At 36.6% G+C, this 20115-nt stretch overlaps 1 protein-coding gene across 10 annotated transcripts in view; it reads right to left on the bottom strand.

Moving 5' to 3' along the window:
- The window catches only part of LOC101738505 (facilitated trehalose transporter Tret1), a 64427-nt gene that overhangs the window by 1618 nt on the left and 42694 nt on the right, over positions 1 to 20115 (bottom strand). For 4 of the 10 annotated variants that reach the window (XM_038013755.2, XM_038013751.2, XM_038013754.2 and 1 more), the window contains exons 2-3: positions 6030 to 6150; positions 1892 to 5530 (exon numbers count right to left, since the gene is read on the bottom strand). In XM_038013755.2, coding sequence (XP_037869683.1) covers positions 4170 to 5530; positions 6030 to 6150 — 1482 coding nt within the window. In that variant the 3' untranslated portion in view covers positions 1892 to 4169. Of the gene's footprint in view, positions 1 to 1891; positions 5531 to 6029; positions 6151 to 7582; positions 7708 to 10958; positions 11122 to 20115 lie in introns of those variants that run through there. The other 6 variants (XR_009974366.1, XR_009974363.1, XR_009974365.1 and 3 more) reach the window with 3 other exon arrangements.

Here is a 20115-nt window from a genome sequence, read left to right on the forward strand (position 1 = left end):
GCTAAGGCTGCAGAAGGTAACTTCTGCAGGTCTAGCCTTCCACCACTGCGTAAGTCCAATGACAGTCTGGCTCATAGTGCGAAGGAGAAGGCTGACCTTCTGGTCAAGCTCTTTGCCTCATACTCGACTTTGGATGACGGAGGAGCCACGCCGCCCAACATCTCCCGGTGTGACAGCTCCATGCCTGAGATTCGCATCACACAGCGTGCGGTCAGGCAGGAGCTTCGGCTTCTTGATGTCCATAAGTCGAGTGGGCCAGATTGCATCCCCGCAGTGGTTCTAAAAACATGCGCCCCTGAATTGACACCCGCGCTAACGCGTCTATATCGCCTCTCGTATAATACCAACAGGGTTCCGTCTTCATGGAAGACTGCTCATGTCCACCCTATCCCCAAGAAGGGTGACCGGTCGGACCCCTCGAATTACAGACCTATCGCGATAACTTCCTTGCTTTCCAAGGTGATGGAGCGAATCATAAACACCCAACTTCTTAAGTATCTTGAGGATCGCCAGCTGATCAGTGACCGGCAGTACGGTTTCCGTCATGGTCGCTCAGCTGGCGATCTTCTTGTATACCTCACACATAAATGGGCTGAAGCCTTGGAAAGCAAGGGCGAGGCTCTCGCTGTGAGCCTTGACATCGCGAAGGCCTTCGACAGGGTCTGGCATAGGGCACTTCTATCGAAGCTTCCAGCATACGGGATCCCTGAGGGACTCTGCAAGTGGATCGCTAGCTTTTTGGATGGACGGAGCATCGCAGTTGTCGTCGACGGCTGCTGCTCCGATACCATGACCATCAACGCTGGTGTTCCACAAGGTTCGGTGCTCTCCCCCACGCTTTTCATACTGCATATCAATGACATGCTATCTATTGATGGCATGCATTGCTATGCGGATGACAGCACGGGGGATGCGCGATATATCGGCCATCAGAGTCTCTCTCGAAGCGTTGTACACGAGAGGCGATTAAAACTTGTGTCTGAAGTGGAGAACTCTTTGGGGCGGGTCTCCAAGTGGGGTGAACTGAATTCAGTTCAGTTCAACCCATTGAAGACACAGGTTTGCGCGTTCACTGCGAAGAAGGACCCTTTTGTCATGGCGCCGGAATTTCAAGGAGTATCCCTGCAGCTTTCCGCGAGTATCGGGATTCTGGGGGTCGATATTTCGAGCGATGTCCAGTTTCGGAGTCATTTGGAAGGTAAAGCCAAATTGGCCTCTAAAATGTTGGGAGTTCTCAACAGAGCGAAGCGGTATTTCACGCCTGGACAGAGACTTGCGCTTTATAAAGCGCAGGTCCGACCTCGCGTGGAGTACTGCTCTCACCTCTGGGCCGGGGCTCCCAAATACCAGCTACTTCCATTTGACTCCATACAGAAACGGGCTGTTCGGATGGTCGATAGTCCTGCTCTCGCGGATCGCTTGGAACCTCTGGGTCTACGGAGGGACTTCGGTTCTCTCTGTGTTTTATACCGCATGGTCCATGGGGAATGCTCTGAGGAATTATTCGAGATGATTCCCTCATCTCCTTTTTATCATCGCACCTCCCGCCATCGGAGCAGAGTTCATCCATATTATCTGGAACCGCTGCGTTCATCGACAGTGCGTTTCCAAAGATCTTTTTTGCCACGTACCATCCGGCTTTGGAATGAACTCCCCTCCACGGTGTTTTCCGAGCGCTATGACATGTCCTTCTTCAAACGAGGCTTGCGGAGAGTTCTTTATGGTAGGCAGCGGCTTGGCTCTGCCCCTGGCATTGCTGACGTCCATGAGCGACGGTGACCGCTTACCATCAGGTGGGCCGTATGCTCGTCTGCCTACAAAGGCAATAAAAAAAAAAAAAAAAAAAAAAAAAAAAAAAAAAAAAAAAAAAAAAAAAAAAAAAAAAAAAAAATTATAATAAACCATTTTATTGCCTTTACAATTATTATACAATTATATTCGCAGAGCTTGCTGCTAGAATTATTATATACAGGTGTTTCTTGACGCAAAATTGACGCATTCATTTACAAATTGTTTTAGCATCTGTTACATACAAATTAATATCAGACTAATTAATTAATTAGGAACATAATTTACTTTTGAATATAGACAAATGAATGAAACGACGGAGAAGAAAAAGAAATTGTTAATTTATCAAACAAATCTTAATCTGTAAAAAGTCTCATTTACATTTTATTCTTAATTCTAATAAAATAAATAATAGTTAAACCCTTCCATAATTAAATTAACTAACATAATATATTTTATTTACAAAAGTAATATTTGAATGGCATTTAAAACCGATACTATCTATCTATACCACCACAGATGGCACAAAATTTAATCTGTTTTATGGAATATGACATTGGTTTGAAAACTTTTGGGCGGGAACGCGAGGAGTGAAGTTGTGTGATTTGTTTTATTTTGTCTATTTAGTGTTTCTTTAGGTTTAAATGTGTAATAATTGTGGTTTATTAGCTGTTTAATATCAGTGAAAGTGCACAAATGTGGAAAAATGTAACAAAGCCGCTGGACGTAACTTCTTGGGATCCTCCAAAAAGTTCACTGAAAAAATCTCAGTAAATGACCACTATTTTACTGAGATTTTATTTCATCCCATTTCATTTAATTTCATCCCAGTTGATTAATGTCGCAAATTAATTATCTTCATTTCATTTCACCCCATACATTTTTCATAAAAATATGAATATAAATTACAATGACATGACCTAAAGGGCCTAGTTACCAGGTCATAAAATCCCTTAAAAAAACATTGGTTTAAAACACACGGAAAAAATTAATTGTGGCTGTGACTTTTTGGGCGTATATAAACCCTACAATTTAGTAATAATGTTAGTTATTGTTTACTATACACTTTTACTCTTGCTATATACATTAGTTGTATATTCCGCATAATGCTCGAAACACCTTCTCATTAGCCGGATCCACACCGGACGATCCAAAATGGATCGGCGATCCCGTGATCCGCGATTCAAGATCGTGATGCGTGGATCGTTCTAGGTTGATTCAACAGCAATCTTTTGCGATCCTGACTGGCTGCTCCAACGCGCTCCTGCCGATCCATACTGAAATTACTGAATCAGTTGAATTTTGTCTGGCTATGGATGGAGTCACACGTGCAACGACGGCGACGAATAGCCGTCTCAGCAGCAAGCTACATTTTACTTATATATTTACGGCAAAAATTACGAAAACGAAAAAGACAGTAATGGGTTAAAACAATTTTTAAAAACCGGTTGGAATATGGGACTCGACTTTACAAAGAGTTAATTGATGATGGAGCTGAAGCTAATTTTGCACGAATGACTGCAAATCAAACATTTATTCTCCCTATCTAAGGAAATTAAACGGATACATTGCGAATTACCCATAACGGCGGATCACGCGATTCTAAATCGTAGACCGCGCGCGCCAAGCGACTAAGGCCCCTTTGTGCGTGACCAAAAAACCGACAACAAATGGATCGCACGCGGCGAGGAGCGCGCGCTCTCCGCCGCGCACTTGCATCGCGCGCGGCACGTCTACACTTCACGCTCCGTGGAGCGCGCTCCATGCCGCGCGGGATCGGAGCGCCTTGGATCGTCCGGTGTGGATCCGGCTGTTAAGAAATACATAGATACCATTTTTATTTAACGTAACAATTTTTTTTTAAATTAATAGCTACCACGTTAGGAAAATTAATAAAAAAACTAAAGCTACATCTTTTAAGACTTAGGTACCTTGTTTTTAAAATATTTAATAATATCAGATTGATAACGATAGCTAATGAAGGTAAAAACATCCACACCGCTTACAAGGATACACATAATTCGATAAAATGAATTTAAACACTGATAATTTACCCAAATTTAAGCTCATGTGCATGCAATGTTATCATTATAACAGGGTCGTCGTCTATATTAAAAATTGTGTTTTTATAATATGCTTTGTACGTTTCATAAGCGATACTATAATATCAGCAAAATCAAAATTCTCAACTTCAATTTCGACAATCGGTAATAAATAATATAAATAATAAATTCCTGACACACGTACATTCTTTGGTTAGGAAAATATTGCTTAAATAACATAAACACCAAAGAACTAGGGTTACGTCAAAAACACTGTCAATTAAACAGCACGACATTCAAACTTAACCGAGCGTCTTACACAAATATTTGTCAGTCTGTTCACTTTTTGTCTTCTACGTTTCTATCTTGTGGTGTCGCTCCTAACATCACTTGAATTTCTTGAAGGCTCTTGCCTTTTGTCTCCGGTATTACGAAGAAAATGAATACAAAACCAATCAACATGATGCCTGCGAACATCCAGAATACCTGACCAGATCCAATAGCAGTATTCAAGGCAAGGAAGGTGCTGGTCACCGTAAAACTAAGCAGCCAGTTCAATGTCCCGGCAGTGGAACCGACGAACGCCTTTATGTCAATATTGCAGAGATCGCCAGCCATCATCCACGGGATCGGACCGAAACCAAGAGAGAACGCGATGATGAAAAGAGACAAAGACAAAAGAGGTAACCAGAAAAGACTTTGAACTATATCAGAATTTTCTCCGTGCGTACTTTGTAAGAAGAAAAACACCCCCAAAGCCGTCGAACACAAGCACATAACCAAAGCGGAGAAGAGAAGCAAAATACGTCGGCCTAATTTGTCGACAACCAAACTGGATACAAATGTGGCGATTACTTGGATGACGCCGATGATAATGGTCGCGATCGCGGCCGGAATTGTGGCACCGGCAGCAGCGAAAATCGATGAGGTGTTAAAAATGACCGCATTTATACCAGAGAGCTGTTGGAATATCATCAGTGCGTAACAAATTATTATCGCTTTAATAGACGTTTTCTTCGTAATAGCCGAAACAAATGAAACTGGATTGTTCTGTGCTTCTTCAGCGCTCAGTTTCAAAGAGTCCAGCTCGTAGTCAACATCGTAATTGGTACCGCGTAGTTTAATTAGTGCTTCTCGAGCTTCATCGTTTCTGTTTTTTACAACCAAAAATTTTGGACTTTCAGGCATGAAAAAGAACACAATACCAAAGACAATAGGTATCAGAGTGCAAAGAATATTGAAAAGGAACACTGATGTGTAACTACCCACTGCATAAGCAAATAGAATACCAACTGTGATCATCAGTTGGAAGTAGCTCCCTAGGGTACCTCTGATGGAGTCTTGGGCTATTTCACTAGTGTATGCCGGTGCGGTGACACAGAAAGCTCCTCCTGCAATACCGGTAATGAGTCTTCCGCCTATGAGCATACCGACACTCGTACCAAAAGTTATAAGAAGCCAGCCCAAAGTGAACGGGAGGATGAGAAACAGCATAGTTTTTTTTCGTCCAATAGCATCCATGACCAGGCCAATTGGAAAACAAATTGCAGCAGCACCCAAGTTGATGACAGACCCAATCCAGCTTCCTTCAGTTTCACTGATGTCAAAATTGTAGTCTGTATTGTTTGGTTGTGTTATTTTGAACACAACTGGCGAAGACCAACCAAGCATTGTTCCAGCAGCTAGTGCTCCAAGGGTAGCTGAAATAGACAAATACAAGGTGATTTAAAAATATATATATAAACCCTAAACTGTAAAAATAATTGTAAAATAAGAAAAAATTTAGACTTTAGAATATAGAGTACCTAGTAGATCTTAGAATAGAATATAGATATTTCAAGGTAGGTGGCGGCATTTACGTTGTAGATATTTATGGGCTCTGGTAACCTCCTACCAGCAGGTGAGCCGTGAGCTCGTCGACCCACTTTTGCTTTAAATAAAAAAAAGTCAATACTGAATTTTTTCTACAATTTTCTATATTTTGTATTTTAGGGGTTCTATGTTTAACTGTTGTTTTCTGTACGTTCATTGAATTTTCTGTAATGTGTAGGCTGATTTTGAAAATTATGTTGCTCTTTCTAAAACTCTGCAGTTAGTACTGTTAAATTAAAGAGGGTGCCATCAAATAATTCCTGGAGTACTCTCAGAGGTGACTCCCTGATATGATAAAATTATTACAAAAATGTGCTTGTTTTATACCTGCTAAAGCAGCTATGTATTGAGGTAACTTGCGACCAGAATCTCCCCGAGGACCAACCAGTTCTGTTTGAGAGACACCGAGATTGGCCATCCTGCCGTTTGTGTTTGTCTCGCTAGCACACTGCAACAAATGAATTAATATATTATTAGATAAACAAGTCTTTCATCTCAAGCTTTATAACACTCTTGGACTTGAACATTAATTTGTCAAACTGTAAAGTGTATAAAGTTTGCAATAGGTTTGTGTTCACATTGGTTACCAGATATTTTCAGGAAGCTTACTTCTAGCTATAACTTCAAATTAATAGAACTTACACAGTAAATCACATCAATGTGAATACAAAAGTCGTTGTGGCCTAAAGGATAAGACGTCCGGTGCATTCATATGTGGCGATGCACCAGTGTTCGAATCCCGCAGGCAGGTACCAATGTTTCTAATGAAATACGTACTTGGTAAATGTTCACGATTGACTTCCACGGTGAAGAAACAACATCGTGTAATAAAAATCGAACCCACAAAATTATAATTTGTGTAATTACTGGTGGTAGGACCTCTTGACTCCGCATGGGTAGGTACCACCGCCCTGCTTATTTCTGCCGTAAAACCTTAATTCGTTTCGGTTTGGAGGGTGGGGCAGGCGTTGTAACTATACTGAGACCTTAGAACTTTATATCTCAAGGTGGGTGGCGCATTTACGTTGTAGATGTCTATTGGCTCCAGTAACCACTCAGCACTAGGCGGGCTGTGAGCTCGTCCATCTAAATAAGCAATAAAATAATTTTTTTACAAAATGTACATGTTCTATAGAATAATGCACAATTTTCGGTCTCGCTACAACAATTCTTTTTGCAAGTGTCAAAATATAATGAGAACATGTGACATACTACAATATGTATCTAATATGATATAATCGTCATTTTCAAGTGTTCCTATCTGGAACTCAATTAAAATTAAAGTTTTATGCAATGAAAATATAAAAAAATTGTAATCAATCAATAATATTCATCCTGTTTATCAAAATTTCTCAAATAATTACAAAGTAAATGCAACCAATTTAATTTGGTTAATCTTTTATAACCATAAGATTTATAGTATCAGAAAGTCATATTAGTAATTAATGGTTCTTTTTTTATATTCATAACAACTATATATCTATAATAATTAAAGATAAGCAGGTTATCAGTAAAGAAATAAAACAATAACAGACTGGGACGTATAAACGATTTTATTGTTATTTTTTTAATCCTGAACAATATTATTGTGCATTTGTCTTTGTTTGGTACCAGACCATTATGCTTTCTTGCTCATCAGGATCCTGGTTCGATGATGATTGAAACTTATGGAAGCCCATATTAAATAAGCTTTAATTCTAATCGTAATGTTCGGAAGCTATGTGTCATTATAGCAAAAAAAAAACAAAATAGAACCATGTGGCTAACACTCAAATCTTAATATTACATTATACGTAGATCGAAACACGCAAATAAGAAATATTATTTATAGAAGGGTTTAATTAGTATTTGTTTAATTAATATTAAACAATCAAACTGACCTCATTTCCGGTATTTGAACTTGATTCGGATACAGGGATCGCGGGAAGCAAAGGTTCCCTTTCGTCATCACTACCTCTTTTTCGAAATAAGCACGATCTCATTTTGTCTCTAATTTTACTAACACCTTTAACAATACATAGCCTTGTCAATAAACAGTTTATATATGTTTTACATTTCTATGAGTGTATTTCACTGTTTATTTACTACGTAGGTACGGTATCGGTATACATTTGACGTTTACTGTCAGTGTCAAAGCTGTCAAATCTGACATAATGCTTTTTTAATTCTTCAATACAGCTCTATAAGGTAATATTTTGTAGTAATAGGTTTAAGCCATTTCAGTTTTTCGGAAAGCTAAATGGGACAAATATAAGAAGATGATGTGACACAGCACGGTTGGATGAGGTAAAATGAGTTAGTCAGTCAGTCCTCAGTAAAATGATAAGAATTGACTGAAAACTCAATGGACTCGGGTCCGGGACTCTACCATTTTACAAGCTATGATACAAAATAGTCAAGGAGCCATTACGCAATATTAAAATCTGAACAAACACTAATAAATAAAAATTCCCATTATCAAAATAATATGCCTCGTGTTACCTCGCATATCTATGCTCTGCACAAAGGGATTGTTATATTTCACATTCATCAAAGAACATTATTATTGTTATAACTGTAATTAATTGTCTTAAATATAACGTATTATCTGTGATAAATTGCTAGCTAATTCATTAGTTATTCCAACTAAAATGAAATTTACAACCTAAATTTTATATTTTTACATTTACAATTACTATATTACTATATTACCGATCAAACGAAATATACCTACGATTATAAATATATATATGTGATACGATTTAATGGATGTGAGCAGCGTGTTTGGCTACTAAATAATTTTGATCCTGTTATTTCTAAGTAAGTATTTTAAGTATTCTGATACATAGGAATAAGTGCCTAAGTATTTATTATTTAAAAAAAAACAAGTTGTTTCAGAAATTCTGTGTGAAAATGCGGTACAATGTAATTTTGTCATATTACACACTACTACCGCACTTTCATAAGTTTATTTTGCATCGAGTGGTGAGTTCGACTTTTGCGCATGCAGTATGAACGTGAACGTGAACGTGAGACATGTTGAAGTCCTTCATAACAATTAGGGCGTAAAAACTGGCATAAAAAAGGAAGGAGAAGATGCTGGGTGAAATAACGGCTTCTGTTGAGAAGTTGAGTGTCGCATATAAACGTACATTTTCGGAAATATCTGAGAATGAATTCGAATCGCTTCAATCATTTTACTTATGTAAAAGATTCACAAAAGTATTACTGGTAAGGAACGTTTAGTGGTTACACTGTGGTCATTGGATAATGAGAAAAAAACTCAGCTCAAGATTTAGAAGAGCTCAAAAGGCGCGAATTACGCTCTGCACGTGCAAATCTGTAAGGTCGGTCTATAGAGTTTGGCGATCCAACCACCAACGAAGCTACCCGACTTGCCATCTTACCAGTTTCGAGCAGCCAAATCGCACCATCCGTAGACATATTATTCATTCAGAATTCTTAAGAACATGAACATTTCCAAGACGAAGCCACGACGAAGACAAAATCACGATGTGACATTTCGAAATTTCGTAATGGCGGTTTGTTTGTTCGCCGACTAATCTGCTCGGTAACCACAAACAGATTAAATGTTGCTAGATGACAGCTAAAACATATTACGATCGCAGCTAAAAGCGAAACCCAAAAAATTTTCGAGGCCCACCAATACGAAGATCATGTACACAGCTGTCGATTGTTTTTTCAGCCGTCGTTTTCCAACCGCAAAACAGCGTTAAGGAAGTAAACACCTAATGCCCACTGAATGTCTAAGATATAACTAAAAATCTTCAGACATACCAAATCGGAATACACTTGTAAAACCTCAAAACAGCGTTAAGGAAGCAAACACCTAATGCCCACTGAATGTCTAAGATATAACTAAAAATCTTCAGACATACCAAATCGGAATACACTTGTAAAACCTCAAAACAGCGTTAAGGAAGCAAACACCTAATGCCCACTGAATGTCTAAGATATAACTAAAAATCTTCAGACATATCAAATCGGAATACACTTGTAAAACCTAATTGATTATACCTCGTCTTATTAAAGAGATAGTTAGAATGTAGGCCGCTTTACTTGATTGCATTCCACTAGCCGCAACCTAATCAAGCGATTAAGAACAATTGCTATAAAACCTTACTACAAAACAGCTTTCCAACACAACTTTACGAATCAATAAAATGTGTTAATTTTCGAATTCAGAGCAGAAATATAAAGTTTCTGTATGCCTCTAGAACATTACCATAAGCGTGTCACTCAGCCAAGGATTCGATATTTGGTAGCTACATATACCTATCGAGGAAGCTGAGTTTTCAGATTTTCAAAAGTGATTTCATGATTCAGGACCATATCGGTAGGACCATATTTTCCCTACTTATTTGCTGGTAGCTTATGAGGCCATTCCAGCTTCGCGCTGACGGGTAGGTGAGCTCACGGGTTCAATCTGAGAGAATTTTCTAATACTATAGCAAAAGCAGTGCTTCACAGAATCTTCCAAGCCCGTTGTCTTTAGCACCTATTCGCCACGGACGTTTCTGTACTCTTGCTGACCCTTCAAAATTAGGTATTTTACGTATCGTGCCTTATCAACAAAATAAATTCCATACACCAGTAATATTGTATATAGAGCATGGATTGTCATGTTGTCATAGATATCGTAATTCGTGTGTTATCTCTTATCAGTTGTCGATCGAGATAAATATGTTCTACATACATGTTTCAAAGCGTTACAACTTTCAATGTTTTCTTTAAGTTATCGTGTTTTTACAGCAGATTATTTTATGTTAAAATGATATTCACAATTTCGCAGCATTTTTTAGAGACGATTACTCAAAGTTTGTTTTGAAAAAAAAAAGACCAACAAAGAAACAGAGTTGACTGCTGCTTCTATCATAAAAATATTTCAAATAATATTTCTATATTAATACGTTAACATTGAACTACATAAGTTACATAGTATATGAATTTAACTAAATATTGAATGAATAATTAAGTGGATTAGCGAAATAGAATTTTTATTGACCTTTAACACATAAAGCGAATTTTTTTGGATTGTTTTTGCTATCGGTTATATTATCAAGTGCACGCGAATAGAATGCGCATTTTCATTAAATCAAAAAGAGATAAATATGTATAGATTATAGATCCACTGGTAAAGTCATTGACCTTTGTGGCATGATGCCTGAAATTATGATCACGAACAACCTTTTCAACTTGATAATCGAATTCGAATTACTTGCGTGAAAAGGAAAATAAAATAAGGAACTTATTTACCGTTGCGATCGATGTGATAATGTTCGCTGTAATCAAACCTCCAACTACGTGAGGTCCGAAGAGCGGAACCGTCATGGCGCCCAATAAATTCGACCCGAACATTTTGAATAAAGCGCGGGTAAAAATAATAAAAAACACGGTGGCACTCGAAGATCGCCAATCAAAAGTAATCTTAGATTTTGAAGTGGACGATTTCGAGATGAATTCTTTTTATCTAAAACATATTTTTATGACAATCACCGATAACTAGTGATGGATTTTGATATTCCTATGACTAGAATCTCTTGTGAACATCGATAACGTCAAACCGATTCCCCATTGCCTGTCCTCGGATCTCCTGCAACCTCATATCTAACTAAGTGAGCTCGCGTTGGTCCGATTTTGATAGTAAAAATAAAACATCTAAATTCACATTTTCAAGTATAATAAAAGCACAAAGATATACATATTTACATATAGGTTCCCATATCGTTTGCTTTACTGCAAACAAAGTTTAGTATGCTTTTTAAAAAAAAAATGATACGTCTCAAACCCTTTTGTCTTAAATGTGATTACGGGGCTTCGATCAACAATGTTGATCGAAGTTACGGGGTGATACATAATAAGCACAGTTGTGGATAACACTGAATAGCGTATTTTACATAGATCACAAATCATATATTTTGAGGATTGAAAGGCTATTTGCTTTAAGCAAAATACAGGAGAACCATTTAAAGGTTAAAGTTTGGAAAAAATATCATGACAAAAAAAATACGGTTATTTGAATGAAGTAAACATAATTGAAATTCAATTTAAAACATCGAACTGTTGATGCTAATATCAAATAAAACGCACCTTTATCTACAAAGATAAATGTCACGTATTAAATGAAATATCATTCACCCCTCGATATGATAAAAAGGAATAAGGGATTCCCTAAAGTTTTCTGAATATCATGAAATTTTAGTATGCAATTTTATTCATATAAGATTAACAATATAAGATTTTCTGTACTAGGGACCGGATATGTAAATATGTATACATACAAACATATAAATGTATGTCGTTACAAAACTATAAACTTTCGTTCTTATCTGATCTTTTAGGTTTTTTTGATATTGTGATATGATTATGATGATGTGACTATATTTTATCGTTTCTTCTTTGTTTTTGTGTTTTGATGTCGAAAATAATCAAAAATTTGGGTTAAAGATGTTGAATAGCGGGGAGTCCTCTGGTTAGAGCCCCGTGAGTTTACTTACTCGCTTACGCTGGCACAAACACCTGGTATACCAGCTTATGTAGGGAAAAAAAGGAAAGGTTCGCTGAATACAAGTATTTGATACTCAAAAGGAGACCCCCATTAAATAAATAATAGAATTTGTTAAACTAAACACCCAAACAAAGAGCAAAATAAACTGTTCTTCACGGGAATGGTTGGCCCCTTGATCATATACACGTCAGTGTTGACCTGAAGTTTAGGAATGATTGCAAGGTATGTTTTTGCTTTTACACAACGATTCAAACATGCAAGAGATTCATGGGTGGTATCATAATTGTTTTTATCATACTTTATTACATGTCCTTCTTGTAAAATTGATTAAATAAAATTATCGTCGATTTTTATGACATTATTTTGATAAATTATTATTATCCAACACTTAATGAGCTGATATTAAAATTTTATTATAACAATAATAATTCGATAATAGGTACAGTAACCATATACGTATATTATAATAAATAATGTAAAAGTACACTGTTGATTACTGGACGTCTTGTGAGTCCGCCACTGAAGTAGGAAACTTATATAGGTCTATGGAGTCCGCACGGGTCGATACCACCACCCTGTCTATTTCTGCCGTGAAGCAGTAATGCGTTTCGGTTCGAAGGGTGGAGCAGCCGTTGTACTCTACTGAGACGTTAGAACTCATATCTCAAGGTGGGTGGTGGCATTTACGTTGTAAATGTCTATGGGCTCCGGTAACCACTTACCACTAACACCAGGTAGGCTGTGAGTTCGACCACGCATTTATGCAATAAAAAAAGTCATTAAGGTTTATTTTAATTTAGCCTTCGAATTTCTGTCTGAAATCTGAAGGTACCTGAAGTTTCTTTAAGGTTAGTCTGCTTTATAAGGTGAAAATGAAAGACACGACTCAGAACCAAAATCTACGATTGCAATAAAACCTCTAGTTACATAATACGTACAAAGTTTCAACTAGAATATTAATTATATATTAGGTAATGTTTCCCTTGGTAGCCTTTTACAACAATTACTATTATGATGTTATTCTAGTATCGTCAATTCCGAGGATTCTTTGAGTTGTTTATTGCTAAAATAATCGACCTAAACCTATTTGGCCCAGAATCTTTCCTTAAATCCAAGTTACACTTACTTGGTTATATATTTGCATTTATTTTTTGTTTGTAATAAACGCAGATAGCATTTTAAATTACCTGTGTTGCCGACTTCGGATACCACTTACTGTAATAGTAGATTTTTTACATAATAAAATAAGTATGTTTTGATCTAATGCATATAATGTAAACATATGAAATGGCGACAGGTCTCTGCAACAGCATGCGATCGTAGAATGCCTCTTCAGCTTGAGGGGAAAAATTTACAAAACGATCATTAAACCTGTCGTGCTGTATGGATTTGAATGTTGGGCGATGAAAGTAAAGCATGAAAGAGAAGTGCATGCGGCAGAGATGCGAATGTTGAGATTAATGGGTGGAGTGACAAGAATGGACAAGATAAAGAATGAGTATATCAGAGGAAGTTTTATGAAAGTAGCCCCGGTAATCAACAAATTAAAAAGCGGACGGTTAGCGTGGTATGGACATGTGATGCGTAGAGAGAAGATGCATGTGACTAGGAGATATATGGAAATGGTAGTGCGAGGTAGAGGAGTAAGAGGTCGACCGAGGAAGACATGGATGGAGTGTGTGAATGACGATATGAGAGAGAGAGAGAGAGAGAGAGAGGAGTGAGCGTTGAGATGACGGCTGATAGAAGAGAATGGAAGAGAAACATTTGCTGTTCCGACCCTATCTAGTGGGATAAGGTGGAGAAAAAGAGAGTATATAATGTAAATTGTTAATAAGGCAAAGTACCGTGAGCAACGCATCTATGATTGTCTGTGCGAACTAATCAGTCGCGCCTAGTTACGCTGTCAATGTATGTCAATGTGGGTTCATTTAAATTACAAAATAAAGAGTTTTAGCCCGTCTAATCTGTGTCTAATTATGCACGTCCTAACATAAACATTGCGTAATACAAGTCATTAATTAAATTGGATAATGTGTATTGTATGTGTAACACGTAATGTGTATTCTACAGTTTCCGAACCTTACATGTATGTAATTAAAACAATTTTTTATTTTTTATTGCTTTGGTGGGTGGCCGAGCTCCCGGTCCACTTGGTGTTAAGCGGTTACAGGAGCCCATAGACATCTACAACATAAATGCCGCCACCCACCTTGAGATATGAGTTGTAAGGTCTCAATATAGTTACAACGGCTGCCCCACTCTTCAAACCGAAACGCACTACTGCTTCTACTATCGGACAAAATATATTTTTTTTTATTAAACGCATGATTAAACATTGAGGTTGGTTTAACATTGTTATTAGTAGTGATCATCCTGAATTCTAGTAGAGCGGCCAGAATTGCTTTAGTGTTTCTTCAGATAATAAATAATAGTGGGCTATTAATTATCTCGGAGAATATTTGTGTGAGAAAATAGAAGAAAATCAATGGGCGTTTACTGAAAAACCATTTTAATGAAAAATGTTTAAAAAACCTAAAAAATGAAATTTTCCATATGCGAAACATTATCAGATAGTCTGTACTGCAGGCATCATATTTTTTTATTGTCACTGTTTATGACAAACCTTCGTCATTGTTCTTATCTATGTAGATATTATACAATCTTATAAGATCTCTTAATTAAAACATATATTATCTAGTTATAGCTATAAAGTCTAGGTTTTTTTTTTCGATACCATTAATTACCATTAATTCGTTTTGGTAGAATTTACCATGATTATCAATAAGTTCTTCTCAAATGCTTGAAATGTCACACTGGATTCACAGTGTATCATTTGAACTGCAAATAAAAATTGAACTTGTAAATTTCATATTGACGATAAAACTTTCACTAACTTTCATAAAACTTTTAAATATTCTTATAACATGATTGTATAATCCAACAAAGATTAACAAAATAGAAAAAATATTTTTAATTAAAAAAAATAATAATTTATGATTCATGGCCTTAGTCACAGTGCAAAGGAATTCACAAGTAAACATGTAACATTCAAAATATGCAATCGAAACGCCGTCTTTGATTGCAAAACATCAAATAATTTTCCCGGTAAATAAATTTGCAGAGTTAACTGAGGAATAATGATGTCGTGTAATATACCAGCATGTGACAAGGCGACCTTTCTCACATCCGTTTCCGCCCGGACGAAGTGTATCCGCGTTGTTTGATGACAGTTTTCAGTTGCGAAAGTTTTTTCATAAATAAAGCAGATTTTTATTTTTTATGATCTAAGCTACATAAGTATGAGAAATCATTTCTAGCACAGCTATCAATGAGTCTAGACCTGTTTGCTGAAAATATTTACTTAAAGATAAACTTCCTTGAATCGTTTTATCGTTCCTTCGCTTAATAATAAATCGACTATCAGTTTATAGTTTCGGAATTAATGCTCTCGGTGTTTCCCTAGCTCTGATAAGTCTCTATGCCTATCAACTTCGTAATGGTAAGATTAATGGGACCAGGCCCACGAGACTAATGCCACGCGGCACGTTGATTCAGCCATCATTATCTCGATAGTTGTGTCGGCGGTTTGGTAGCGAAAAGTTTCGATTAAATTCTGAAACTTTCTTTATCTAGGGCTAGGGCTTTGCTGCAGGAAACAGTTATCCTTGACACGGCGCGTATCGTGAGGAGGTTTCTCTCTCTGGAGCTCTAACCACTGGCGGCTTTTGTTGTAAATACTGCCACCATTTGCAATGTGGGCGAATGAGCTTGCCTCCTCAACTATTGTAATAAAAACAAAATCGTCAATCATATAGTGTTTCAGATTGTTAGGCCTAATTTACTACAGAAAGGATTTTTTATTGCAACAGCGCCGTTTATCTTCTGTCCTTATTAAAAAATGACCGAAAATTATATTTGTGAAATTACGATATGTTATCATTCGATGTACTAAGAAAATGAGATTAGATTTCTTGTAGATATGCTCTGAAGATATGTAATTATAATTGTTTTGTAGATAACCAATTTAACTGTACCCATTGTCTACGTCTCTAGCAGCTGCTATCAATCCAAACTAGAAATCAACAAGAAAGTTTTATTCAATTTAGACTGTAACTGTTTGGTTATAAATTAACATCCCTATTCGACCTATAGGCTGCATCAAAATACTGTAAAAATTATTTCTGCGTGCAAAGAAACGTAAATGTCAAAATGTACTTTTTTTCAACTATCGCTATCGCTTAAAATAGTTAAAAAAACGATTTATTTAAATCATCACAATAAAATAATCACTCTGCGACTATCGAATCTTGTGTTTCTGAGATACAAAACTTTGGTGTGCTAAAACAGTATACCCAAGTTTAGCAACTCATAGACAACATAGGGTAACTCCTAGATTAGAGAGTAGCTAGCGAATTAACACACTATTCAAAGTGACCGAATAACGTCTTAGACGTCCGTAATTACGAAAGTTGGAGGGAGCTACGCATTCTTTGAATCACGGTGTGGGTACTTATATCCAGTTAGAAAAAAAAAAACTGTCAATTATGAAACCACATTCCCGTACGAAGGACTAATTTACGATCAAAGAATGATGTTTTCTCTCGCGCTCTCTCTCTCTGTGTGTGTGTAAAATATGCAAAAGGGTTCGTCAAAACCTGCCTAAAGAGTTGTTGCCAAATTCAAAAGTTCGTTGACATTGCTTCGTTCGACACGGCGGATTGTTCAACAAAATAAAATTTATTTTTGATCAACAATTTTATTAGCTCTTATAACAATAATTTTTAAAGATTTTTGGAGTTTACTCCTTTAGAATCGATTTACATATATAGGCCCGGGGTATGAAAATTATGGGGACCAAAATCGTACTAGCATGTCACACGAAATGCGTTATGCGCCTGATTGCGCATGTCACACGAAATGCGTTATCGCAGGTGACGCCGGGCTGCTGCGCCGGCAGTCCGCCACAAAGCCTCGTACTGATCGCGCGTTTCTCTCATTATTGTATTTTCATATATTTGTTAGTCGTTTGTTTTGTGTCTCGTTAATTTGTTAATAATCTGTAGTGTATCGTGTTGTCGTAATATAGAACTATTTCTCGTATTGTTTCGTTTAATTTTTTATATCCAGTAAACTCCAGTCGTGCGTCGGAGCGGACACACACACTTTTTTATTACTAATGTACATGCAACCCAGGTTTTACCACGCAAAGAAATTTTCAAAAAGTCGTATAGCATACCAACATACCAACTTTAAGGATGTAGAAACTCACTAAAACATATGTTAGCCCTGAAAACTCATGAACAAATCATGATACGTACAAAATTAGGTTTACCTGAGAAATAGGAAATATCTGAGCACGTACTCATTTATAGTCGCAGGTTTGATAACGTTCAACAACTGTATCCGTAATTAATATCTATAGCTATTAAATGGAAGACCAAGCTTCATTTGTTTTCCATCGAGATCACAATAGATCATATTGAATTTATGACATCGACTATATTGAAACAATTGCCCATTAAAAAATCAATTAATGTCGTACGTTAATAATAAACAAAGTTTATGCGTTTTCATTTACAATTGCCCTATTTGGTATATTTTATTAATATGAAAGAATGAAAACATATCTTGAACTGGACAGATGCTATCTGTAGTGAAGTCATTAGACTCTTAGCGGACCAGTTCATTCGTATCGGGCTATACGACTGTGCCGATGTACAAAACCCGCAGAAAGATATATAGCAAGTTTTGTAATGAAATACGTACTTAAAAAAACATGTGTGCAATTCACACGTGGTAGAAGTGAAACCTTCCAAAATTAAAATACAATTATCCTAAACGTCTTAAGTATATGTCAAATTTTGTCATTAGTAAATAATTGTAAGGTAGCGCTCTCTGTGAATTGATATTTTAATTTCACGTATAATCCTAAATTAAAATTCACTACAAGAGCTTTCATACACACGTTAGTATTAAAAAATCTCACAGATGGCGCTGTATTAAATAGTATGTATATTTCTGTCTCATTCTTTGCTGGCTTCATCCTACACATTTTTGTATTTGTGTCTCTTACCTGTCGTTTTTTCCGTTGCATCCGGTTTGAAATCACAACGATTCTAAAGAAGTTTTCACTTCAAAAATCTCACAGCGTTGTATTAAATGGTATGTATATTTCTGTCTCATTCTTTGCTGGCTTCATCCTACACATTTTTGTATTTGTGTCTCTTACCTGTCGTTTTTTCCGTTGCATCCGGTTTGAAATCACAACGATTCTAAAGAAGTTTTCACTTCAACAATGCGTGTAATAGACATCAAACTCGCAAAAGTATGATTTGCGTAATCACTGGTGGTGGGGCATCTTGTGAGCCCACACGGGTATAGTACCAACCACCACTACCGTGCTTATTTCAGCTACGAAAAGGTAACGCATGCCAGTTTGAAGGGTGGGACAGCATGTCTCAAGGTGAGTGATGGCATTTTTGTTTTTGTTCACGTTTATTACGGGCTCCGGTAACCGCCTAAAACGAGTTAGGCCGTGAGCTCATTCACCCGTCAAAGCAATGTAAAAAAGCCTTCGATTTTGACATTAAAAAATCGAAATAAAAGAAATGCACCCCAGATTGAACAGTGAAAGTTTTTTTTTGTTGTTTTTTATATTAAGAACATTAACAAAAATAGGTTGCTATGTGCTTTACGTAACCTTGTTTTTAGGTATCAGTCATTAGACAAAGGGATTATGTGTTAAAGTGAGCTCTTCACAATTATTTATATCTTTAGGTTTTCGGTTACCACAAAAAAAAATACTAAAAATTTTACTAAACGACAACGAATAATTCAACGAACTTGTTTATGTCATTATATGTACTATGGACGTCGAAAGACATACATACATAATATGGAGATAATAACTTAAATGTTCGTTTACGAATAATAATTAGTTATTCACCTTGAAAAGTGTAAAGAGTATTGGCAGGTGTTAAATCTCTATGAACAAATATTACGAACAATATAACTATTGTTCAGTGTAATTATAATATCCTAATAAATTGGATTTGTATAAATAAATAAATATTTCTCATCATTAGAGCTAATTAATTGTATTATCGAAATACAATAGGATTTCCATGTTTTGTTGTAAATAGAACATTTTGGTTACCATAATCAAGCATCCAGGTATCAAGCTATTTAGTCGTAATAATCATCTTGTTAAGAATTAAAAATTGACCTAGAACTGATGCAATTGAATGCACAGCGTGGACTGAAGTTCGTTGGCACTATGAGAAACATTCATTCGAATTTTTTTATTTTTTATTTATTGCTTAGATGGGTGGACGAGCTCACAGCCCACCTGGTGTTAAGTGGTTACTGGAGCCCATAGACATCTACAACGTAAATGCGCCACCCACCTTGAGATATAAGTTCTAAGGTCTCAGTATAGTTACAATGGCTACCCCACCCTTCAAACCGAAACGCATTACTGCTTCACGGCAGAAATAGGCGGGGTGGTGGTACCTACCCGTGCGGACTCACAAGAGGTCCTACCACCAGTGACTGTGAATTATATTGAATTATAGCGAATTATAGCTAACCTTTAACGCCCTGCGGCAGAAATGGGTAAGACAAAAACGACACGTTATCTAGTTAATCTAGTATGCTTATTATTATCTGTAACGCTCCGAATATTGAATATTATAGAATAAAACCGTGCCTAGCACAAAATGTTAGATAACACACGTTTCACGGTTTATAAGTGCATTGTTTTCTCGTATAATGTTAATACGGTAATTATTTCGACTCTATATTTAGTTTTCACTAACTTATCTCTGGTTCTGCAAGATAAACATGTATTTATGATAACTAATTCGATTGATAAACAAATAATTGTATTTTAACAACAATAAT

This window comes from Bombyx mori, chromosome 11 (genome assembly GCF_030269925.1).
Source record: "Bombyx mori chromosome 11, ASM3026992v2".
Taxonomy (NCBI): Eukaryota; Metazoa; Arthropoda; class Insecta; order Lepidoptera; family Bombycidae; genus Bombyx; species Bombyx mori.